Source organism: Hyperolius riggenbachi, chromosome 10 (genome assembly GCF_040937935.1).
Source record: "Hyperolius riggenbachi isolate aHypRig1 chromosome 10, aHypRig1.pri, whole genome shotgun sequence".
NCBI lineage: Eukaryota > Metazoa > Chordata > Amphibia > Anura > Hyperoliidae > Hyperolius > Hyperolius riggenbachi.
The window spans coordinates 232,855,258-232,879,979 of NC_090655.1; the positions used below are offsets into that span (position 1 = coordinate 232,855,258).

At 48.8% G+C, this 24,722-nt stretch overlaps 5 protein-coding genes across 5 annotated transcripts; 2 read left to right on the forward strand and 3 right to left on the reverse strand.

Annotated features, from left to right (window-relative positions):
• The first annotated feature begins 9,082 nt into the window (after positions 1-9,082).
• On the forward strand, positions 9,083-9,493 carry LOC137536905 (histone H3). The gene has a single exon (XM_068259083.1). It carries the CDS (start codon positions 9,083-9,085, stop codon positions 9,491-9,493), a length of 411 nt encoding a protein of 136 aa, XP_068115184.1.
• A 1,051-nt stretch (positions 9,494-10,544) lies between these two features.
• LOC137534791 (histone H1.11R-like) lies at positions 10,545-11,214 on the reverse strand. The gene has a single exon (XM_068256445.1). The coding sequence runs from the start codon at positions 11,211-11,213 to the stop codon at positions 10,545-10,547; it is 669 nt and encodes a 222-aa protein (XP_068112546.1). The 5' UTR covers position 11,214.
• A 10,337-nt stretch (positions 11,215-21,551) lies between these two features.
• LOC137536906 (histone H4-like) lies at positions 21,552-23,035 on the reverse strand. Its single transcript, XM_068259084.1, has 2 exons — positions 23,026-23,035; positions 21,552-22,039 (listed from the first exon to the last, which is right to left on the reverse strand). The coding sequence occupies exons 1-2, from the start codon at positions 23,033-23,035 to the stop codon at positions 21,552-21,554; spliced, it is 498 nt and encodes a 165-aa protein (XP_068115185.1).
• A 73-nt stretch (positions 23,036-23,108) lies between these two features.
• LOC137534802 (histone H2A type 2-B) lies at positions 23,109-23,501 on the reverse strand. The gene has a single exon (XM_068256458.1). It carries the CDS (start codon positions 23,499-23,501, stop codon positions 23,109-23,111), a length of 393 nt encoding a protein of 130 aa, XP_068112559.1.
• Positions 23,502-23,902: 401 nt separating this feature from the next.
• LOC137534805 (histone H2B 1.1) lies at positions 23,903-24,292 on the forward strand. Its single transcript, XM_068256461.1, has one exon. The coding sequence runs from the start codon at positions 23,912-23,914 to the stop codon at positions 24,290-24,292; it is 381 nt and encodes a 126-aa protein (XP_068112562.1). The 5' UTR covers positions 23,903-23,911.
• The last annotated feature ends 430 nt before the right edge of the window (positions 24,293-24,722 follow it).

Genomic DNA, 24,722 nt, shown 5'->3' on the forward strand with positions numbered 1-24,722 from the left:
TGTATTTAGGAATCTGTCTCTCCTTATATTCAACGTGTTCCACCTCTAATTGAAAACTAAAGTGCTTTGTAGTGCATAAGTGCTCAGATGAATGTTAGAAAGTGCTAAGTGCTTAACTTGTTACTGAATTATATAAAGTTCTCTAAAGTGCTGTGTTATACTGTCCCTCTGTCATTCCATATACCATGAGCTCATTTACTCCTCAAAAGTAGTGTTGGGCGAACACCTGGATGTTCGGGTTCGGGAAAGTTCGCCGAACATGGCCGCAATGTTCGGCATGTTCGGGCCGAACCCCGAACTCCCCGAACATCCCGCTTTTGGGGGCCCTATGGGGTCGCAGGCATAAGGGGGGAGCATGCCCCGATCGCGGGGGGGGGTCGGAAATTCCCCCCACCCCCTCCGCTAGCGCTCCCCCCTCTGCCCGCTTCCCCATTCAAAAGTTAGGAAGTGAAACTGTACCTGTGCGGCCGGTAGTGGGTGACTGGCAGTGGGCGGCACTATGGAGAGACTGAGGAGGAGTAGGAGTCCGGAGAGTGACGCGTTGAGGGAGGCCGGGCAGCGGGCGGATCAGCAGTAGTACCGTACTACTGCTGATCCGCCCACTGCCCGGCCTCCCTCAACGCGTCACTCTCCGGACTCCTCCTCCTCCTCAGTCTCTCCATAGTGCCGCCCACTGCCAGTCACCCACTACCGGCCGCACAGGTACAGTTTCACTTCCTAACTTTTAAATGGGGAAGCGGGCAGAGGGGGGAGCGCTAGCGGAGGGGGTGGGGGGAATTTCCGACCCCCCCCGCGATCGGGGCATGCTCCCCCCTTATGCCTGCGACCCCATAGGGGGCCAGTATTCGGGCGAACAGGGCCCTGTTCGTGCCGAACAGGGGCCCTGTTCGGCCAGGCAATGAGCCGTTCGGGCGAACCCGAACAGTTTGGCCGAACACCACCAGGTGTTCGGCCGAACGCGAACATCACCCGAACAGGGTGATGTTCTGCAGAACCCGAACAGTGGCGAACACTGTTCGCCCAACACTACTCAAAAGTGCTGTGTATTATACTACCCCTCTTTCTCTCCCCATCCCATAAATCCCTTACTCCAATTGTGCTTTTTGCCACCTTATTAGTTTGCTGTATCAATCATTCGCAATATGACAATTCAGGTCAAACTCTATGTTTAACCCTTTTGGGCTCATTGTGTTAAGGTTAAAAATCCATCTGCCCTCAGCTTTGGATATTTCTTTAGTAAGGTTTGACCCTCTCCATTTTTTCATATACTTCTCCAGGGCCATGAATTTCAAACCTTTTGGATTTTTATTGTGATGTGTTCTAAAATGATTAGACACACTGTGGCTTTCCAGACCTTTTTTAATATTATTAACATGCTCCCTAATTCGTTTAAAAAGCTCTCTTGTTGTTCGTCCTATATATTCTAGTCCACAGGGGCACCACAGTATATATACTACCCCTTTTGTTTTACAGGTAATACATTGCTGAATTTTATGGATTCTTCCTGTGTTTCTCGATGTAATCTGTTGTCCCCGTACTCCAATGGCTTCTCTGCAGCCTAGACAGCTCTTACATGGGAAAAATCCCTTCTGTCCAAGCATATCAGTTGCTGTTGTCCTAGGTGGTTCTATGCAGCTCGAAACTAATGTGGATTTCAGTGTTGGGGCCCTTCTATAAATAAATTGCGGTTTCTGAGGCAAAACCTTTTTTAATATTCCATCAGCCTGAACAATGTTCCAATTTTTTCTGATTATTCTCTCCAGATCCCTGTGTTGTTGATTAAAATCCAGGATAACTGAGTACTCCCTGGTGTTAGTATTTTGTCTAACTCCCTTCTGTACTAACTGTTGTCTAGGGAGTTTTCCCACCCTTATTCTTTCTGCTCTCAGTATTTGTTCACTATATCCTTTTTCCAAGAACCTGTTCAGGATGACTTCACTTTGCTGTAGATAGTCTTCTATGTGGGTACAATTTCGTCTAAGCCTTATGAACTGTCCCCTTGGAATGTTCTTGAGCCAGTTCTCATGGTGGCAACTGCCCATGGGTATATACCCATTCCTGTCCGTACTCTTGAAATAAGTCTTAGTTGTAAGTACATCTTGCTCTTTCCTAATCTGTAGATCTAAAAAATCCACTTTCTCTTTATCGATGTTCACTGTTATCTTAATTTCTGGCCACACTTCATTTAGACTCTCACAAAATCGTCTCAATGCTTGCTCTGACCCTCTCCAGATGAAAAATAGGTCATCAATAAATCTTGCCCAAAAAATCACCTGGTCATACTGCTCCAGTCCCTGTATTCTCTTCTCCCACTCCCCCATATATAAGTTAGCTACACTTGGTGCGAATTTCGCTCCCATTGCGCATCCTGTCTGTTGCACATAATATGACCCTCCATACCAAAAATAGTTGTGGTATAAGGAATATTCCAAAAGCTTTATGATGAATTCAATTTGGGCCTCTTTCAGGGAACCATGTTCTTCCATAACCTCTCTAATAATCCCTAGACTCTTGTCATGAGGGATAACCGTGTATAGAGAGGCTACATCGCCTGTGACCAAAAAATCCCCCTCCTGCACATCCAATTGTTCCAGGCGCTCTAGTACATGTTTAGTGTCTTTGAGTAGGTTTGGCACTTCAGCTACTCTTGGTTGTAAAAAAATATCTATATATTCCCCTAATCTCTGTGTTAGGGACCCTATGCCACTAACTATCGGTCGTCCCGGTGGCTGTTCAAGATTTTTGTGTATCTTGGGGTTGTAGTAAATAACAGGGATCCTTGGTGTATTGGGTAGGAGGTATTTAAACTCATCTGTGGTGATAATATTCCTCTTCTCCCCTTCTAATAGTATTTGCTTCAGTTCTTCCTTGTATTTAATAGTTGGATTCCCCCTCAGTTTCTTATAAGTTGAGGTGTCTTGCACAATTCTTGTCATTTCTGCACTGTATTGCTCTTTGCTTAACACTACTAGACCCCCCCCCCCTTGTCCGCTGGCTTTAATACAATGTCATTATTCTCAGCTAGTTGTTTGATTTGTGTTTTAATCTGCCTATAGCCCTGTATCTTCTTTACTTGTAACTTCTCCATATCACTGAGAATCGCCCTTTTGAAAATTTCTATCGAGTTTTCCTTACTGTGATCCTGCGGATTAAAAAGTGATCGATTCCTCAGATGTGTATGTACATGTTGGGTTGGAGGATTTACTCTACTATTGGGTCCCTCTTTTCCTAAGAAGTATTTTTTGATATTGAGTTTCCTCGTATACTTCTGAATGTCCAGATACGCCCCAAATTTAGAGAACTTTATATAATTCAGTAACAAGTTAAGCACTTAGCACTTTCTAACATTCATCTGAGCACTTATGCACTACAAAGCACTTTAGTTTTCAATTAGAGGTGGAACACGTTGAATATAAGGAGAGACAGATTCCTAAATACAAGGAGAGCACTATTATTAATCAAATTATTAATAGGAAAGTAAGTAGTCACAAATAAAAGTGTAATTTTAAGAATCACCACAAGAGGGAGCACCAAATAGTCATACGGGATATATAATGACACAATATCAGCAAAGAGGAAATATACCAGTATCAACCACAAGAGGGGTATCCAGGAGTGCATTAGGAATAGATATCATGCACATTGTGTTGAAAGGATTATATGGAGTAAAGGTGGCATTTGTGGCCAATAGTAGATAGGTTTTAATATGTTTTACAATGTTTTATGTGATTTTGTAAACAGTGCCCATCCGCAAATAGTGAGCAGTGCCCTCCAATCAGTAGGCGGCAGGCACTATGTATAGAGACGTCAGACGTCAGGAGGCGGAGCCCCTGATGAGTCTGGCGTGAGGACGAAACGCGCGTAGGGCGGAGCTAAGCGTCTGACGTCGTGAGGATAGCGCAGGAACCGGCCGGTCGAGTAAGAGGCGCACACGAGTGAATCCTGCCACTGAAGGAGGAGGCGGCGGTAACGGGAGAACACGAGTGAGGCTGACACACACCCGGAAGCAAGGCGGATGGGCACTGGCAGCCAATTGTGATTGATACGTGCAGAAGTACTTCTGAATGCGTGAGATTTTGTATTGCGCACAGAGGCACTGCCAACAGTGTTACGCTATATGCGTTTTTTTTTTTCTCTTTTTATGTTTTATGAGTGATTTTAACGGAGAAATTAAACTAAAGTCCTGATAAGAGGCTTTTTCTTGCATACCACTGAGGATCGTGTTGTTATTGGGAATAACAGAAAGCGCTGTCTCCACCTAACAAAGAGGTGGGATACATCTGGTGAGCAGTGTGGCATGCAGTGTGGTGGATTGGCACTTGTCACAGGTGTAAATACAGAGACACGGTTGTTGGTGATTTAGTTGAACTGCTGTTTGAACTATATTACCCTATGTAGAGATCTTTCCTCTGTAGGAACAAGGCTATATGAGATCTGTAAAAAATCCATCTAACAGCTAGAGGGAGTCTGGAGCAAGTTTTTCAGATATGCGCAAGACCCACCTGACAATTGAGGTGGAGAGAATCTGGTGAGCATATACTAACAGGGGGTGAGGGAGATAGATGTGGTTCAGCACCTGGGAGCACAAAGCACGAATGATCTGCAGGTGGCGGAATAGTGTGATTAACAGAACTGAACAATATTACCCTATGTGGAGTTTTTCTTTTATGATTACAGGAGTGGAGAGCGCGGCAGTTTAATTGAACTTTGTTATCCGAGAATTGGACTTTCTGCAGCGAACCCATTTGACTGTTGACTGTATCAAGTGGTAATTAGCGTGTGAACTTTGGCGCAGTGTTTTCTGAATAGAGCACAATTCATTCAGCTGTCATTCCTAATTGTGTTTGAAGCAGAAAGAAATAAGAAAAGGAGATACATGGAAGTGACTACAAGCCAGATAACTAGAGATTAAGGTGTTGGGGGCCCTGGGGTGAATCTAGTCTAATAGCAATCAGTGTGTGACAGCTGGGGTGGAGGGATGGAGGGGCGCACTTTGGTGTCTCAGCCTTGGGTGCTGGAGGACCTTGTCCCGGCTCTGCATGCATCAGGCTGCCATCCGGATCCGTGGGCAAAAAATAGCGAAATTGAAATAAAAAAATGTTGGGGTCAGCAGAAGGTGCACCTGTAGAATCAGGTTCCTCCGCTGTAGGCCTCACCCCCACCTCCGACATTTTGCCAAACAGCTTCAGCACGTCTGTCACTGCTGCTCCACTCCAGACATGCTTGGCCCATGTGTCCCCATCTGAAATGGCCGCTTGGATACGCATAGGAAGTGGGGTAGAACGTCAGGTGTTTGTAGGCAGTGTGTTCTGTGCCTTCCGTATCCCACTGGTTTCTGTGTTCCGGATGGTGCTGTCAAGCTCAGGTCCTGCTCCGGTCCGGGTGCGTGGGCCGGGGATCCGGACCCAAAAAATAGCGCATGTTGGAAAAGTGTCCGGAGTCCGGTCCGGCTCCGTACTGTACGGAACAGACACGTGTGAACGTCCGCATAGACTTTGCATTGCTATGCGGAACGTACGTTCCGTTTGTACAGTATACGGTCCGGATCCGGCCCGGGGAATCCGGACAGGGAACTCTAATGTGAACCGGGCCTAGCTGAGAATCCGCAGCAATGCCTGAACCAGCCAAGTCCGCCCTGGCGCCCAAGAAGGGCTCTAAGAATATCTGACAATACATGCTATCTTATTAAATTCCCAGGTAGTTTGTGCACGAAAGGCATCATGCTTCTGTTTGTTGTGAGCCACATCATTCTTACATATGTCTGGTCCCTTCAATATTTTGTGCCAGTTGGTTCTACTAAACCGGACAGATTACAGAATTGTCGTGAGCTCAATACGTCCTATTTGTATAAAGGTCACTTTTACTTCCCTGTGGAGAAGATGCATGAAATGTTTTATCAAACAGAAGGCATTTGTGATCATTCAGCTGCCCATGAGCAAGTTTGGTTTTCCCACCTGAATATGCAACTTGTCATCTTTAAGCCCCTGAAAGCAACGATCCGCCGCTGGCGTGTAGCAAGCCTGTAGTTGAGAAATTTACAGAGCCACATCAATTTTTTAACACACAGCATGTTTCAGTTTGATTGGTCATCAGTGCATGTATTGGGATCCATCTAAAAAGGGCGCCTGCGAATAATGCCGCACGGTTTTGCCGCTAATCCGTTTGCTGCTTATAGCTATTTAACGTTAAAGTCTTATTGTTATTTAGCGTTAAAGCCTTATTGTTATTTAGCGTTAACACACAGAACCCTCTCTGTACCTATCCCTAACCCCTAAACCCCCCCTGGTGGTGCCTAACCCTAACCACCCCCCTGGTGGTGCCTAACCCAAACACCCCCCTGGTGGTGCCTAACCCTAACCACCCCCCTGATGGTGCCTAGCCCTAAGACCCCCCCAGTGGTGCCTAACCCTAACCACCCCCCTGGTGGTGCCTAACCCTAACCACCCAGCTGGTGGTGCCTAACCCTTAGGCCCGGTTCACATTTGCGGTTCTCTGCCAAACGGACCGGATGACCTGACCGGATCCGGTCAGGTTGCATCAGGTGTTCATCAGGATGCGATCCGGATCCGTTTGGCAAAAGATAGTAGAAACCGAATAAAAATTTTGGGGTCTGGGAGGTCAGCAGAAGGTGGACCTGTGGAATCAGGCCCTCCGCTGTTTAGCACTCACCTCCACCTCCGACATACTGCCAACATCTCCAGCACGTTTAAACTCACTGCTGCTCCACTCCAAAATGCTTGCCCATGTGTCCCCATCCAAAATCGCGCCTACAATACGCATAGGAAGTGGGGTAGAACATCCGGATTTTTAGCCAGTGTGTTGTGCGCTCTCCGGTTCTCATTGGTTTGTATTGGCCGGATGGTGCAGTCCGGCTCCGCTCCGGATACGCTTGCCGGAGGAGCCGGACTAAAAAACAGCGCATGTTGGGTCTTATGCCGGAGTCCGGATCCGGACGAAACGGACGCATGTGAACGGACGCATAGGCTTTCATTGCTATGCCGTGCGTCCGTTCCGTCCGTTCTGCATGCGGTCCGGCTCCGGCACGGCGATTCCGGACGGCGACCGCTAATGTGAACCGGGCCTAAGACCCCCCCTGGTGGTGCCTAATCCTAAACACCCCCCTGGTGGTGCCTAACCCTAAGACCCCCCCCCTGGTGGTGCCTAACCCTAAGACCCCCCGGGTGGTGCCTAACCCTAAGACCCCCCTGATGGTGCCTAAGACCCCCCCATTGGTGCCTAACCCTAACCTTGACAGTGTTACATTAAATTAATTAACCGTTTTGCAGTTAAATAACGTGCAGTTTGGCAAATGAACGGCACTATTGATAAATAACGTTAGTGTGTGCCGTTTTTCTTCTTTTTCCCTGTGCGCCATTATTATGCAGTACTAACGATAAATAGCGATAAGCGTATCTTTTCAATGCAGCGCCATTTTTATGCATAGGCGCTGTGCGCCATTATTCACTGATCTGATATATTGATAGGGCTCAGACCAGTACTAATGATACCCAGGCAGCTCAATTTGCGACCAAGAACCATCAGTAATGTATAAAGGGCTGTAAAGCCATTCTCTACAAAATATTTAACTATATAATAATAATAGGTGCTGAGACTCCTGCTTTTGTTGGGGGATTGTCAGATCAGGGAAGTTCTCAGGAGTTAGCTGATGAGGGGATTATGTAACAGATTTAGCGTGCAGTGTTTAAGTGGATGATGTTCTTCGGGGCACTACAGAACAACCTCAGTCTTTACGCTTTCCCCAATACACACAGCCCCCGCTTTCATGCAGTGTAGCTTTTAAAAGGATAAGGGAAAAATATTTTGTGTATCTAACAAGGGGTTGTGCGCCTGCCAATGGCTGCCAGCCTGCCACCAGTGCTACTCATCCTCCAAGCAAGCAACGGAGGTCTCTGCACTATACTAGAGGGATCTTTAATAATAGCTGCCTCAGCCTGCCATCGCTGTGCAGCACATGCTGACTGGCCCAAGCAGTCACAAATCATTAGATTCAGTCAGGGGCGTAGCAATAGGGGGTGCAGCGGTAGCGGCCGCATCGGGGCCCTTGGGCCAGAGGGGCCCCGAATGGCCCTCCCTCAACTACAGTATTAGCTCTATATTGGTCCTGTGCTCATAATAATCATTTATATATATATATATACTTTGAATAGTGGTAATCATTAACAAACTATTCCCCATCCCCTTCTTGCACCTCTGACATTGTAGTTGCCATTGGCAGCTTTTAGTGCGCAGTTTCAATTGCTATGTATAGAGTGCATGGGGGGCCCTATTGTAAAACTTGCATCGGGGCCCACAGCTCCTTAGCTACGCCACTGGATTCAGTGGATTTTTCCTGAAACCACAGCAAAGCTTACCCAACCAACCAGATGTCAACTGAAATGAGGAACCTTGTCACCGTGAGAGCTGATGCAGTTCCCCAAACTTTGGACGGGCACGTTAGCTGTAGGTTTAGCAGTCCTGTCTGGCTCTGTAGCATTGTTATCGCTTCCTAAAATAACTGTGGCGGCTGATGCTGGACAGGGATCCTCAGCCCGGCTGATCTGCAGTAACGAGTGCCGTGTAGCTCCCCAGCCGGCTGTAGCACACGGAATAGATACATGAAGAGCGGCAACATTGTATCTATTTCTATCATCTGTTACATTGTTTCCATCCTGACCCCGGTTTCCTCTCTCTGATGTGAGATGCGAGGTTTTCCCTGAGCCGATACACATAAATACATAATGGTGTTGTGGGTATAAAGGGCTGCAGAGACATTCCGCTATTCCTCCTCACTTTATTATTATTACTATTAGTAATCACCTTCTTCTTCTAGCACAGTTTTTATACGATTGCATACATAGGACAAGCAAATAAGAAGTTGAATAGCGGGCTGCTGGAACAAAGCACTAGTGTTGGCGGTACATTTGAATAGTAGTAACGACTGTCCCCCCCCCCCCCCCCCAATAGCCAGTCAGGATGAGGCACGTGATCGCAGCGCCCAATGAGAAGGCAGAGCGCAGTATAAAAGAGAGTAGCGGCGGCATCAGATCACACAGAGCTCGCAGAGTAACGCTGATTAGCAGGCATGGCCAGAACCAAGCAGACCGCCCGCAAGTCCACCGGAGGGAAAGCTCCCCGCAAGCAGCTGGCCACCAAAGCCGCCCGGAAGAGCGCCCCGGCCACCGGAGGAGTAAAGAAGCCTCACCGCTACCGGCCCGGTACAGTGGCTCTCCGAGAGATCCGCCGCTACCAGAAATCCACCGAGCTGCTGATCCGCAAGCTGCCCTTCCAGCGCCTGGTGCGGGAGATCGCCCAGGACTTCAAGACCGACCTGCGCTTCCAGAGCTCGGCCGTCATGGCTCTGCAGGAGGCCAGCGAGGCTTATCTGGTGGGGCTCTTCGAGGACACCAACCTGTGCGCCATCCACGCCAAGAGGGTCACCATCATGCCCAAAGACATCCAGCTGGCCCGCAGGATCCGCGGCGAGAGGGCATAATAATCACATCATGTTACTCTAATATCGCACCACAAAGGCTCTTTTCAGAGCCACCTATATTTTCTACACAGAGCTGTTTAGTACGAGTCCGGCTGATACGAGCGAACGTAATCATTTTTCACTGTATGTTATTTCGTTAGGGGCTGTACACAGTTCTGTTCTCCAAATAGAATTACAAACACTGGTCCACATGACAGCCCAGGGGCCCCAGGTCTCTCTCACTCACTGGGGCCCCCAAACCACCATGCGACACCTAGAGGGAAGTGCGGGCAAGCCCTGGACCTCTCCAAATAGAATTGGCTGATTTCACCTGTTCAATATAGCATCATTAATTACAATTTTAAAGTCTTGCATACATGGACCTGGTAAATATTTTGTTTTGCCTTGTGCATCTTTTAAAACAATGCTGTAGTTTTCTACACCAGGGGACGGGAAGATCGCACATCTGTAATGTATACAGTAACTGTAGGGGCAGGACCTTGTCCATTCCTCTAACTTTGCATAGTATAGAATGTCGGAGTAGCCGCACAACTTATTTCCTTTGCAAATATACTATTTTTGCAGCACTAACGATAAGTAAGTACAATCTATCCCATTCCCAGCAGCTAGGCTGCCTTTAGACAGATCTGTGTGACTTGCAGCAATCGGGCCAAAGCTACACGTTGCTTTCAGTGCATAACAATCTTAATCTTTGTAGATAAAAAGTGCTCTACCGCATAGTGTTTTAAGCAGCATTGTATATAACTGGCTTCACACAAGAGCTCAGTTGGCCGGTAGCTGCTCTGCCCGGGGCACTGGCCGTGAGGTGTAATCAGCTGCAACCAGTGCGGAATAACACGTGGATGCTACTGCTGGCTGCTGCAGCCCTGAGCGGACTAGGATCAATGATAGGACGGAGAAAAGAACCAGAAAACCTGACAAGTAGTGTAACCTTCCCAGGTACTCCGTTACACCATTAACCAGCTGAAAAAACACGAGAAGCATCGCAGCCCTTCAAGGAAAATGTGGGTGGCTCTGAAAAGAGCCTTTGGGTTAAGAGACAGACTGTCGCTTATTTCTTCTTAGGAGCGGCCTTCTTGGGCTTTGCTGCCTTCTTTGCCGGGCTTTTGGCGGCCTTAGGCTTAGCTGCCTTCTTAGCGGGGCTCTTGGCGGGTTTCTTGGGTTTAGCGGCAGCTTTGGGCTTCTTGGCAGCAGCTGCCGCCGGTTTCTTGGCCGCCTTCTTAGCGGGGCTCTTCTTGGCGGCGCTGGGGGCTTTCTTAGGCTTCTTCGGGGACTTGGCGGCTTTGGGCTTCCTGGCAGTAGCCGGCTTCTTAGGCTTGGCGGCAGCCGCTGGCTTCTTCTTGGCCTGTGCCGGCTTCTTGTGCTCTTTGCCGGCTGCCTCCTTCTTGCTGACCTTGAAGGATCCGGAGGCGCCGGTGCCTTTGACATGGACGAGGCTGCCCTTTGTCAGCAAGCCCTTGATGGCCAGCTTGAGGCGGCTGTTATTCTTCTCCACATCGTAGCCTCCGGCAGCCAGAGCCTTCTTCAGGGCGGCCAGGGAGACCCCGCTGCGCTCTTTGGAGGCGGACACGGCCTTGAGGATGAGCTCGGACACGGCGGGGCCGGAAGGCTTCTTGCTGGCTTTCTTGGCTCCTCCTCCGGCTGCCGCCTTCTTAGTCTGCTTCTTCTTGGCGGCGGGCTCCGCTGCGGGAGGGGCTGCTGCTGGGGCGGTCTCTGCCATCTTCCTAGTTATATTACAAAGTGTAACACTGCAAGTGGCCGCCAGTGAGCGCTTATATACTCTCTCCGGTTACGCTGCCATTGGCTGCTGACAGTAGCGCGTCCCGTCTACCTATTGGTGGGATCGGGACTCTCAGCCGCCCCGCCTCTCCACACAGCTGTCACTCCTCGGCTCTCTGCTTGTGTTTCCTCGCCGGGAGAAAAGTGGGTTTATTCCCCCCGGAAAGTAGCGGTGCGCCCCCTGTGTGCGGCCGCCCGGCTGGCAGGGGTCTCCCCTCCTCCATTTACAGTCACGGGGGGCTTCTGAGCGGCGACAGTGGCCGGGAAATCCAGCTCTAATGTGACCAACTCCGCTTCCTGCTCCCCCGATCTCCTCTGTCTCCATCATTATCAGGGGGTAACATGTGTAATATACGGGGTCTCCTGTCATTGCCCCCGCTATATGAAGGAGGGGATCCCCGCCACACATTACACGGGGCTGGGGGGCTACTGACCTCTGGAGGGGAATATAATGCTGATAAATGTCCCGGATGCTAACACAGGCTGAGCTCTCTGCTGCCTGCCATTGGGTTGAACCTCTCACACAGGAGCTGTCCAGGGGTTACAGCTCACAGTTTATATAATGATAATCACTCATAGTCAGGACTCAGGGAGATAGAGAGAATGGGGAAGACTATGGACAATGGGTTACATAGAGGGGATGAGTTAGTATGGTAGATTGGTAGGTAAGGGATTTGTAAAATGTGAAGTAAAGTCTACTATCATCAAATGTTTGTGTGGGAGACAACCAAGCTAAATAAAAAGTACATACAAGCTTGATTTATACAGACTATTACTTGGCATTGGGGGAAAAAAGGAGTCCATACTGGCATTATTGACAGAACACCTGCATGTGTGTATACACTGAAATAAAACATTGAGTAGAAGCAGACAACATGCATTTCTGTCTGTAAACTATTGTATGGTGATACAGTAACCAAATAATTTGGATTGGTTTTAGCTTGATAGCATATTACTATAGGGATCCCTGAATTATGGCTGTTGGATAGGGATAATGATCATCCCTATCCAACAGCCATAAAGCAGGGATCCCTATAGTAACCCACTATCAAGCTAAAACCCATCCAAATTATTTGGTTACTATATCATACAATAGTTTATAGACAGAAATGCGTGTTGTCTGCTTCTACTGTAGTATTTCGATGTATACACATACAGGTGTGTTGGATAAATCACAAATTCAGGGTTGTTGCATGGTTAGGTCTCTTTTCCACAGACTGTTGAGCTGTGTGCTCAGCGAGCAGTTACCAGGCAGCAGTGAGCAGTTGTGAGAGTTTTAGAGGCATTTCACTGCCTATAAACAGTCTGTGGAAAGGAGGCCTTAGAGTAGGGATGATCAATGAGATGCAAATTCTTCTGAAATTATGCAAATATTTATGCAAATATATGCAGTTTGAAAATGGACCAATCAATTTAGGCCCCTTTTCCACAAACTGTTGAGCTGTGTGTTCGGCAAGCAGTTACCAGGCAGCAGTGAGCAGCTGTGAGAGTTTGGGAGGCATTTCACTGCCTATCAACAGTTCGTGGAAAAGAGGCCTTAAACCCAGGTTTGGTCCATTTTCAAGCTGCATATATTTGCATACAAATTTGCATCAACTCAGAAGAATTTGCATATCTTTGATCATCCCTAGATGGCAGTAGTGGTGAACGACTATTGGGTTATGGTCAGTGCACTACTAGGACTAGGGATGATCAATGAGATGGGTTTAAATTGATTGGTTGGTTCATTTTCAAGCTGCATACATTTGCATAAAAAATCATAAATTAGCATCAACTCGGAATCATTTACATATCTGTGATCATCATTAACTAGGACCAGCAGACCTGTCTCTAAGGCCTCTTTTCCACGGACTGTTGACAGGAAGTGAAATGCCTCTCAAACTCTCACAACTGCTCACTGCTGCCCGGTAACTGCTTGCTGAGCACTAGGGATGATCAAAACCACCAAATTCCGTTCCGCCAGAAATCACGGATTCCGTCAGTGTTAAATTCCGCCGAATTTGTATTCCGCGGAATTCCGGATTCCGTCGGAAATTTGTAAAATATGTCTCTCTTCTCCTCCTCCTCCCAGAGAATTGTAGTTTTTCAAAAGCCAGCTTACATACCTTGGCCAGGAATTGAACCCAGGTCTCAGTGTGTAGTAGGTATCTGACTTACCCCCTACACCACCAACCACACTACATGCTAAAGCCAGCCTAGCATGTACCATTATGATCAATCCAATAGAAAACGTAGCATGCTTAAAGAGTAACTGTTAGGCTTAAAAACAAAAATCAATTCCCTATTTCTTTCTGTAATACAGATACAATGGATGCTAAAAAGGCAATGCCTAACTTAAAAACAAATCTTACTTTTTTTTAATCGTAGATAAATCCTCATGTCCCCAGCTCTAAAGGACGCAGCAAGAGGCCGCATAACAGAAGATGCAGTGCAGGCTGGGGTGGGAGGGAGTTCTCTTTTGCTTTTCTCCCCAGACACAGCTAGTTCAGCCTGATTGGCTGCAGCCTGTGTCACTCACGCCTGTCCCTCTCTCATTGGCCGCCTCGCGTCTGCACTGTCCGCCCCCTCCCCGCACTCTGTTGGCATTTCCGTCCTTTTATTCGGGGGGGCAGCGGGCATCTCCGCATCCACGGGGACCCCCGGCCCTGCCACCACTTACAAAGGGACTCCCCCTGCACTATCCCCCCACCCCGCAACATCCCCACCCGCCCGCAGCACCACAGAGCCCAGCGGGGAAGAATACACGCAGCGCACACGGATTTTCCTCTGGTGCTGGAGCTGCATATATTCTTCCCTGCCAAGCGCCGCCACGCGAGATGAAATGGACGCCGCAGGGCCGAGGGCAAACACAGGGGGAATCACCACTGATACAGCAGCAGGGCCGGGGGGGCCCCATGGATGCAGGGGCATCACTAATATAGCGCTGGCAATTGCTGTGGGTAGGAGGGAAGGGGGTAAGGGATGAAATGACCTCAGCATTGGCTTCGCTGGAGGGACTAAAGATGGCCCCTGCCAGGGAACAGAATTCTCTGCATTTCCATATATTTGTTTTATAAAATTCACTGAAATGAAATCGTGGACAGTGCAATACATCTGTCATGTAAGTAGAGCTAGAATTTATCTACTTATATGTGTGTGTTTTTATCCTGGCATAGTATGGCTGACTAGAGTTGGGCCGAACCTCCGATTTTAGGTTCGCGAACCGGGTTCGCGAACTTTCGCGGAAGGTTCGGTTCGCGTTAAAGTTCGCGAACCGCAATAGACTTCAATGGGGATGCGAACTTTGAAAAAAAAAAAAAATTATGCTGGCCACAAAAGTGATGGAAAAGATGTTTCAAGGGGTCTAACACCTGGAGGGGGGCATGGCGGAGTGGGATACACGCCAAAAGTCACCGGGAAAAATCTGGATTTGACGCAAAGCAGCGTTTTAAGGGCAGAAATCACATTGAATGCTAAATGACAGGCCTAAAGTGCTTTAAAACATCTTGCATGTGTATACATCAATCAGGGAGTGTAATTAAGGTACTGCTTCACACTGACACACCAAACTCCACTGAACAGAACAGGTATGCAGTGGCGGGTTCACTGAACAGAACAGGTATGCAGTGGCGGGTCCACTGAACAGGTATACAGTGGCGGGTCCACTGAACAGAACAGGTATGCAGTGGCGGGTTCAGTAAACAGGTATACAGTGGCGGGTCCACTGAACAGAACAGGTATGCAGTGGTGGGTTCACAGAACAGGTATGCAGTGGCAGGATCAATGAACAGGTATGCAGTGGCAGGATCACTGAACAGGTATGCAGTGGCAGGATCAATGAACAGGTATGCAGTGGCAGGATCAATGAACAGGTATGCAGTGGCAGGATCAATGAACAGGTATGCAGTGGCAGGATCAATGAACAGGTATGCAGTGGCAGGATCAATGAACAGGTATGCAGTGGCAGGATCAATGAACAGGTATGCAGTGGCAGGATCACTGAACAGGTATGCAGTGGCAGGATCAATGAACAGGTATGCAGTGGCAGGATCAATGAACAGGTATGCAGTGGCAGGATCAATGAACAGGTATGCAGTGGCAGGATCAATGAACAGGTATGCAGCCAGGGACAAGCTAAGGCTAACTAATCTTTCCCTATGAGAGACTGCAGTAGCTCGCCCTACTCTAACTAATGCAGGCACACGAGTGGCCACGGCCGCCGCTGCCTGCCTATATAAGGGGGGGTGGGGCTCCAGGGGCTAGTGTAGCCTAATTGGCTACACTGGGCCTGCTGACTGTGATGTAGAGGGTCAAAGTTGACCCTCAGTGCATTATGGGGCGAACCGCAATGGGGCGAACTTTTCCGCAATAAAGTTCGCGTGCGGTACCCGCACGCGAACCACATAGGTTCGCGCGAACCAGGTTCGCCGGCGAACCGTTCGGCCCAACTCTATGGCTGACAGCTCCTCTTTAAGGATTTGTACTTTTTCAAAAGCCAGCTTACATACCATGGCTGGGAATTGAACCCAGGTCTCAGTGTGTATTAGTGCCCTAATTTTTGTGTTATTTTTCTGTATTTTTGGATAGATATCCGTTTTGGACACTGCTACTTACTTATACATATTTTCTCTGCAGAGATCCCTAGGTAGGCGCACACAGGCTTATTACCTCTCATTAATACGCAGTGCTTGCGTTTCTATATTGATATATTAGGGGCTCAAGGCTCAGGTCTGGCTGCCTTGTTCTTAATTGTTTTTATCATGGTTGGCTTATAAATAAAGATTTTTTTGTACTTTATATACATCCTGTATTTGGTTGCTCATTCTTGCATAATAATCATTATTGTAATAAGGGGGATTTCTAGTTATTTTTTATGTAGTGTGTAGTAGGTATCTGACTTACCCCCTATACCACCAACCACACTACCAGGGATGAGCAGAAACTACGCCAGTGCGAATTTACGCATCATAGTTCGGATCTACGCATCGTAGTTGGAAGGTGAAGTTTTAAAACTACGCTTACGAATTTACGCGTAGCAAAGTACCGCTATCCGTAGCTTACTCCCACTATGCGTAGTTAACATGTGTATTGCGTACATGGCCGGATTTGTGGGCAGGCCACAAAAGCCCAGGCCTAGGGCGGCAGATTGGCTGGGGCGCCGTTACAGCTGGCAGATCAGCTGTGTCAATTATATGTCTATGTATGTGTGTCCTAGTAGTGCACCGCCCCTGCCCGCATGTCTGTTGGCATAAGAGATATACTTCCCCTGGCTTCCTGCTGTTCTAGCCGTTCCGTCCCGCTTGTCTGCCCGCCGGTCCGCACAATAGTTAGATTTCTGTCCTAGTAGTGCACCGCTCCTGCCCGCATGTCCGTCGGCATGAAATATATACCTCCCCTGGCTTCCTGCTGTTCCCTTAGTACCATGCCGCTTCGTTCCGCTTGTCTGCCCGCCGGTCCGCACAAAAGTTAGATCTCTCCATCCTCCACAAAGTTCCCTGCTTGCTGCGCTGCCAGTGTGGGCACACATAGCAGCAGATCATCAGCAGATGGTCACCGCTTTCCGCGGGATTGTATTTTCTGGAATTTTTAGGCGGAAATTGGTCATTCCGTTCCATTTGGTCGGAACAGAATTGCTTTTTCAATCTGGCGGAATTCCAAAAATGCCTGTGAAAATCTGTCGGTATCCGTTGATGGTTTTAAGCTGAAAATTCAGTTCAATGACATCAAGTCCTAGAGAGAGAGATAGAGATAGAGAGAGAGCTAATTTTTCTCTTGGATTGATCATAATGGTACATGCTAGCCTGACTTCAGCATGTAGTGTGGTTGGTGGTATAGGGGGTAAGTCAGATACCTACTACACACTGAGACCTGGGTTCAATTCCTAGCCCAGTCTGGGTTCAATTCCCGGCCAAGGTATGTAAGCTGGCTTTTGAAAAAGTACAAATCCTTAAGCACGCTACTTTTTCTATTGGATTGATCATAATGGTACATGCTAGGCTGGCTTTAGCATGTAGTGTGGTTGGTGGTCTAGGGGGTAAGTCAGATACCTACTACACACTGAGACCTGGATTCAATTCCCAGCCCAGCCTGGGTTCAATTCCTGCCCAAGGTATGTAAGCTGGCTTTTGAAAATTTACAATTCTCTGAAAGATGAGGAGAGAGATAGATCTTGTATTTTCCGGAAAATTCCGCGGAAATAAAAAGAATTCAGCGGAAATCCGTTTCAGAGGTCTAGCAATTCCGTTCCTACTGCCGGAATCGGAATTGACATAATTCCGGCTGGAATTGCAGAATTAACAATTCTGTGGAATCCAGCGAGCATCCCTACTGAGCACACAGTTCAACAGTTTGTAGAAAAAAGGCCTTAAAGTAAGGCCTCTTTTCCAATTCCACGGACTGTTGATAGGCAGTGAAATGCCTTTCAACCTCTCACAACTGCATGCTGCTGTCAGGTAGCAGCTCACTGCTGCTGGGAAACTGCTTGCTGAGCACACAGTTCAACTGTTCGTGGGAAAGAGGCCTTAACGTGTGCACTGGACACACAGGATTGAAACAATAGCAAGAAAAACATCCTTCAGAAAGGTGAACTACTGTAGCACTAAGCACTGACTGCACCTGTCTGCAACAGCTAAAGTGCACTGTGTGGACACACTGAACAACAATATCACGAGATCAAAACAGAGCCTTTAGAAGGGCTCTGGGGTTATGTAGGACAGAGTTCCCCAACCCTGTCCTCAAGGCCCAAGGCCCACCAACAGTACATGTTTTGCAGAAAACCACAAACATGCACAGGTGAGGTAATTAGTTTCTCACAACAAGAGCTGATAACTACCTCAGTGGGTTTCTACAAAGCATTCACTGTTGGTGGGCCCTGAGGACAGGGTTGGGGAACTCTGTCCTACATAACCCCAGAGCCCTTCTAAAGGCTCTGTTTTGATCTTGTGATATTGTTGTTCAGTGTGTCCACACAGTGCACTTTAGCTGTTGCAGACAAGTGCAGTACTGATTGTAGGTGGTAAAATGGTATTGTAGCAGCAAGAAACGCCACTGGTGTAAAATCTGCTTTACCCGTTAATTACAACTAGTGATGGGCGAACAGTGTTCGCCACTGTTCGGGTTCGCCCGGATTTTGGCCTGTTCGGGTTCGGTTCGGCACCCCCCGAACACCTCATGGTGTTCGGGAGGGTGCTTGGGCACGCTGCCCAAACCCGAACAGGCCTTCTTTGTTTGGCCGAACACAGCCTTGTCCAGCCGAACATAGCCCCCTATAGGGTCCCAGCATAAAGGGAGAGCATGCCCCGAGCGCGGGGGGGGGGGGGTGGGGTTCGGAAATGCCCCCCACCCCTCCCCGCTAAGCTCTCCCTTCTGCCGGTACCCTATAATTAAATTTAAGTGCCCAAAAGTACCTGGGGAGGAGGAGGGCAGGAAGAGGGAAGCTGGAGTTCTTGGGCGCTAGTACCATCTGGTGCTTCCGCCCTCTCTTGACGCACTTCCTGTTTACATTTGAAGTCGCGTCAAGAGTGCGCAGAAGTACCGCGATGACGCGTACGAGGGTACGTGTCATCATGTAGATGATGCGTACCCTCGTTCGCGTCATCGTGGTACTTTGCGCCCTCTTGACGCGACTTCAAATGTAAACAGGAAGTGCGTCAAGAGAGGGCGGAAGCACCAGATGGTACTAGCGCCCAAGAACTCCGGCTTCCCTCTTCCTGCCCTCCTCCTCCCCAGGTACTTTTGGGCACTTAAATTTAATTATAGGGTACCGGCAAAAGGGAGAGCTTAGCGGGGAGGAGGGGGGGGGCATTTCCGACCCCCCCCCCCCCCCCCGCGCTGGGGGCATGCTCTCCTTTTATGCTGGGACCCTATAGGGGCCCCAAAGGGACATGTTCGGGTTGGGTTCGGCTCGAACATGCCGAACATCAGGGGCATGTTCGGCCGAACCACGCCGAACCCGAACATCCAGATGTTCGCCCAACACTAATTACAACAGGGCGCTATATATATATATATATATATATATATATATATATATATATATATATATTTATATTTATATATATTAGTGTTGTCCGGATCATGAACGATTCAGATCTTTGATCCGAATCTCTTTTGTGAGTCGAATCATTCGGATCACCAAAATGAATAATTTGGATCAAAAAGGGGGTGGAGCTGGGAGCGGCACGCCCCCCTCTCAGCAGGCAGCGAGGTCCTGAAAGCAGTAGTGTTGTCCGGATCATGAACGATTCGGATCTTTGATCCGAATCTATTTTGTGAGTCGAATCATCCGAATCATCAAAATGAGTGATTCGGATCGAAAAAGGGGCGGGGCAAGGAGCGACACGCCCCCCCTCTCAGCGGGCAGCGGGGTCCTGGAAGCAGAGCAGGGATGGATCGCTGAGTTGGAGGGGAGCCAGCCTTGCAGCCAAAGGTAGATGAGAGAGAGGGGACATCGGTGCCACTGCCAGATATGTGTAGAGCACACATACTGGCTGCAATGTGCTGCCCATTATAGGCTGGCTGTTCCGTAGTGCTGCACAGTGATCACATTGGAAACTTTTGGCTCAGCACAGCTCAGTAACTTTGCAGGCACTGTGATTGAAAGGCAATATGATCCTCCTGCACTCAGCACTAATCAGCTGCACTTCACTTCTGGGAATGCTTTCTTTCACTGCGATGTTTGCTTTCAAAGTACACAGATGAACATATAGGTGAAATACATATAAAGCATATGATTGCAGCATGTGGGTATTGTGTGCAAACAAACCTTTCTGCTCTCTGCTCGTCCCTCCTCCCTTCTCTGTCCACTCCCTGCCCTCTGTCCACCCCCCTCCCCTTCTCCTGTCCTGCTAGTCATTTCACCCCCGAATGCTTCGGTAGTAAAATGATCCGAGATCCGGATCTCTTCAATGATCCGATTCAAATCATCCGGATCATTGAAAAGATCCGAACTTCCCATCTCTAGAAAGCAGAGCAGAGATGAATCGCTCAGTTGGAGGGGAGCCAGCCTTGCAGGGACAGGTAGATGAGAGAGGGGACATGGGTGCCACTGCCAGATATGTGTAGCGCACACATACTGGCTATAATGTGCTGCTGATTTTAGGCTGTCTGTTCCGGTAGTGCTGCAAAGTGAACAAATGGGAAACTTTTAGCTCCGAAGCACAGCTCAGTAACTTTGCAAACAGCATGCTGGGCTAGGACAGCAGGCACTGTGATTGCTGTGCAATATGATCCTCCTGCACTCTGCGCTAAACAGCTGCACTTCACTTCTCCCTAAATTTATGATGCATGTTGGAGGTGAAAACAGGACACATTGGGGTGGGGGAATGCTTTCCTTCACTGTGAGCATATGATTGCAACATGTGGGTAATGTGTGCAAACAACATTTCTGCTCTCTGCTCACCCCTCTTCATCCACTTCCTCCCTTCTGTTCACTGCAGGGAATGTCCTGTCCTGCTGGTCATTTCACCGGTTCACCCCCGAATTTTTCTTTTATTTTGGAAAGACCACTGGATGCTTTTCCTTTATTCAGCTCATGGTGGTAGTGGTGCACGGACTTTGCTAGGCCAAATACAAACAAAAACGCAACAGAAAAGGACGAGAATCACCAGACATTCTTGATTACACAACTTCATTTACCAAAACAAACAGGCTAGACAGATAATGTACTACAATATCTAGTCAAACACAAATATGGCGCTATATCACATAGGGTATCATTCATAAACAGGCTGTCGGTAGTGCGGGAAAACACCGTTCTTCTCCGCAACCGGTAATTAAGACTTCTGGGTGGCCATTCATAAAGAAGTCTGCCTGTTGCGGAAGAAGTGCGGAGGTTTTCTGGAGGAAGCTGGCGGCAGCGTGGCGGAAGACATGCGGAAACTTAAAAGCTGCCCGATTCCCTCCCTGCGCTGCTCTGTCTGATGCTGCTTGGGAGGTCCCTCCCATTCATTTATATGTATGCCGCCCGCCTATCGCTACTGTCGAGCAAGCGGTATTTTCCTTCCGGATACCGCTTGCTCTAATCTTTATGAATGGATGTGTTTGTTACTTTTTCTAGATTAATCTAGAAAAACTCCGCACAAGGCGGAAATGTATCGCTCTGTCACCTTTTCATGCGGAAAGAGCCTATGGGGCTTATGCTGAGTGGTCGGGAAAGTCACCGGTGTTAAGCATTTCCGCATGCGGAAATGCTTTATGAATGATACCCATTGTATATCCGTACGCGGCTCTTCAGAGACAGAGTGGGCGGCTCTTAGAAGAGCCTTTGGGTGGAACAATGATCAGAATAAGAAAAATAGGCTTAGCCTCCGAAGCCGTAGAGGGTGCGCCCCTGGCGCTTGAGGGCGTACACCACATCCATGGCGGTGACCGTCTTCCTCTTGGCGTGCTCGGTGTAGGTGACGGCGTCCCGGATGACGTTCTCCAGGAAAACCTTCAGCACTCCGCGGGTCTCCTCATAGATGAGGCCGGAGATGCGCTTGACACCCCCTCTGCGGGCCAGGCGGCGGATGGCGGGCTTAGTGATGCCCTGGATGTTATCCCGGAGCACCTTCCTGTGCCGCTTGGCGCCTCCTTTCCCGAGTCCCTTCCCGCCCTTTCCTCGGCCAGACATGATAACAATGCTGCTTCTTCTCCGATATAGAGACGAACTGATCAGTGCTGCCGCCTCCTCTCCTCTTATACAGTCTGAGCGGACCTGAGGGGAGACTGCGCTGAAGAGGGCGGAGCCACAGGCAGATTTGTAATGTTGTTTAAATATACTCTTTTGTACATCTTTAATTAGCTCAACTTGAGCAGTAAATTGTCACTGATTAGTTTATTTGCCGTTTAGCAGCAATTATATATGTAGATGGGTAATCAGAAACTGTATTTGCAGAAAATCGTTCCTCCACTGCAGAATGTAAATATCGGTAAGTAGTTTAATAACTGACTGTGCTAAATAATGATAACGGTCGATCTGTCTCTTAAGGGTTATATTATTTTGCTATATAAATCTCTATAACGTCTCTTCTGTCTTTGTAAAGCATGCGGACCTAATGGGAGACTGCAGTGAAGGGGGTGGAGCGAAAGGATGCTTTTTCTTTTTCGTCTCCAAAAGAGCTGCAATGGTTTCGTAAGTGCCGATTTTCAAGAAACGGAAATGTTTTGTAGCACAATCTCTCATCAGAGCTATTTCAGCTGCCAGTTATTGTGGCCGATTGCTGATTATTGTTCTGCCGTCATTGCGAACTTCAGGCAGGCAGAAGAATGTGTTGTAACTGCTGGAGCATAGAAGAGAAACAGTTTTCCCCCTACATAGGTGTGAGCAGCGGTAACACTTGATCTTCTAACAGAGAACACACAGTATTGTACCAATCATATCTGTAGCACTGGTACATAGCCACGCAACCCACTACTCTCATAGGATGAGCGCACAAACCAATTCATATCCTGGTCACAGAGTAATGTTCTGTATGTAGCACTGTAGTATGTTTATCTAGCACTACAGAGAACATGTCACGGGACTGTCTCTCGGAGCTTAAACTCCCTCCGTTACCCTCACCAATATCTCTGCCAGTAACCGTGAATTGAGGCTGGGATAAGTACAAAGGACGGCTAGACAACACTGTGGCGGTGTTTCTGCCGAAAATGGCAGCAGCGACCAGGGAAAGATTGAGCGCCTCTCCAGAGCAGCGGGAGATTTACTGATCCTGCCTAATGCAGCAGCCAGACACCGAAATGTACCCATGCTAATCAATAGGAATCTCCTTATATACAAACTAACACTTGCGTACCTATATCCATGCTCCGTGTAGACAGTGTGGGTGGCTCTGAAAAGAGCCTTTGGGTTCTGTGTGATATCTTCAGATGCAGGGAGTTACTTGCTCTTGGCGGCCTTGTGGCTCTCGGTCTTCTTGGGCAGCAGCACGGCCTGGATGTTGGGCAGGACGCCCCCCTGGGCGATGGTCACCCCACCCAGCAGCTTGTTGAGTTCCTCGTCGTTGCGCACGGCCAGCTGCAGGTGGCGGGGGATGATTCGGGTCTTCTTGTTGTCCCGGGCGGCGTTGCCAGCCAGCTCCAGGATCTCAGCGGTCAGATACTCCAGCACTGCGGCCAGATAGACCGGAGCTCCGGCCCCCACCCGCTCCGCATAGTTGCCCTTCCTCAGCAGACGGTGAACACGGCCGACTGGGAACTGCAGCCCGGCCCGGGAGGAGCGAGTCTTGGCCTTAGCACGAGCCTTGCCGCCTTGTTTGCCTCTGCCAGACATATTTAATATGAGCTCTATGGATGTCTTTCCAGCACTGAAATAGCCTGATTAGCCCGTATCCCTCTCTATATATATACTCTGCAACCTGTTCTTCGGTGCCACCCTATTGGCTCCTGTCCGATTCAGCCAATGGAATGTAAGCTCAGCAATGCACCAATCAGCAAACTCTGGGCGTTCCTCTGCGCTAAAGCCGCCAATGGGATTATTCCAGTATATTCAGTAAGGTGTTTTGCACACGGCGCGTCTCCAGCCAGTGAGAGGGAAGGAAATCATCAGCCAGTGACGCTGCCCAATAGTGTAGAGAGAAGCGCTGCAGCCTGATTAGCATAGGCCGCCTATATAAGGAGGGGAGGCGGCGCTGCTCCTCATTGTGTCTCCGCACTCTGCAGAGTTACTGAGAATCCGCAGCAATGCCTGAACCAGCCAAGTCCGCCCCGGCGCCCAAGAAGGGCTCTAAGAAAGCGGTGAGCAAGACTCAGAAGAAGGACGGCAAGAAGCGTAGGAAGACCAGGAAGGAGAGCTACGCCATCTACGTGTACAAGGTGCTGAAGCAGGTGCACCCTGACACCGGCATCTCCTCCAAGGCCATGAGCATCATGAACTCCTTCGTCAATGACATCTTCGAGCGCATCGCCGGGGAAGCTTCCCGCCTGGCTCATTACAACAAGCGCTCCACCATCACCTCCCGGGAGATCCAGACCGCCGTCCGCCTGCTGCTGCCGGGAGAGCTGGCCAAGCACGCCGTGTCCGAGGGCACCAAGGCCGTCACCAAGTACACCAGCGCCAAGTAATCTATCGATACTGATCATAACCCAAAGGCTCTTCTAAGAGCCACCTACACATTCATTACGGAGCTCTTGTATGCCGTCACTTCTGACAATTAGTGATGGGAATTTCGGCTCTTCTCAGAGAATAGGCTCCCATTAAAGAGTCGGCTCTTCAATGTCCCTAGACACCACTCAGAATCGGAGTAAAAGCCCCGTCTCCATGGGAGGGGTCGTCTGCGATGCGCGACCTAGTGGACAGTAGAGATGGGAAGTTCGGATCTTTTCAATGATCCGGATGATTCGAATCGGATCATTGAAGAGATCCGGATCTTTGATCCGAATCTCGGATCATTTTACTACCGGAAGCATTCGGGGGTGAAATGAACAGCAGGACAGGTCTGTGGACAGGAGAAGGGGAGGGGGGTGGACACACAGAGAAGGGGAGAAGATGGAC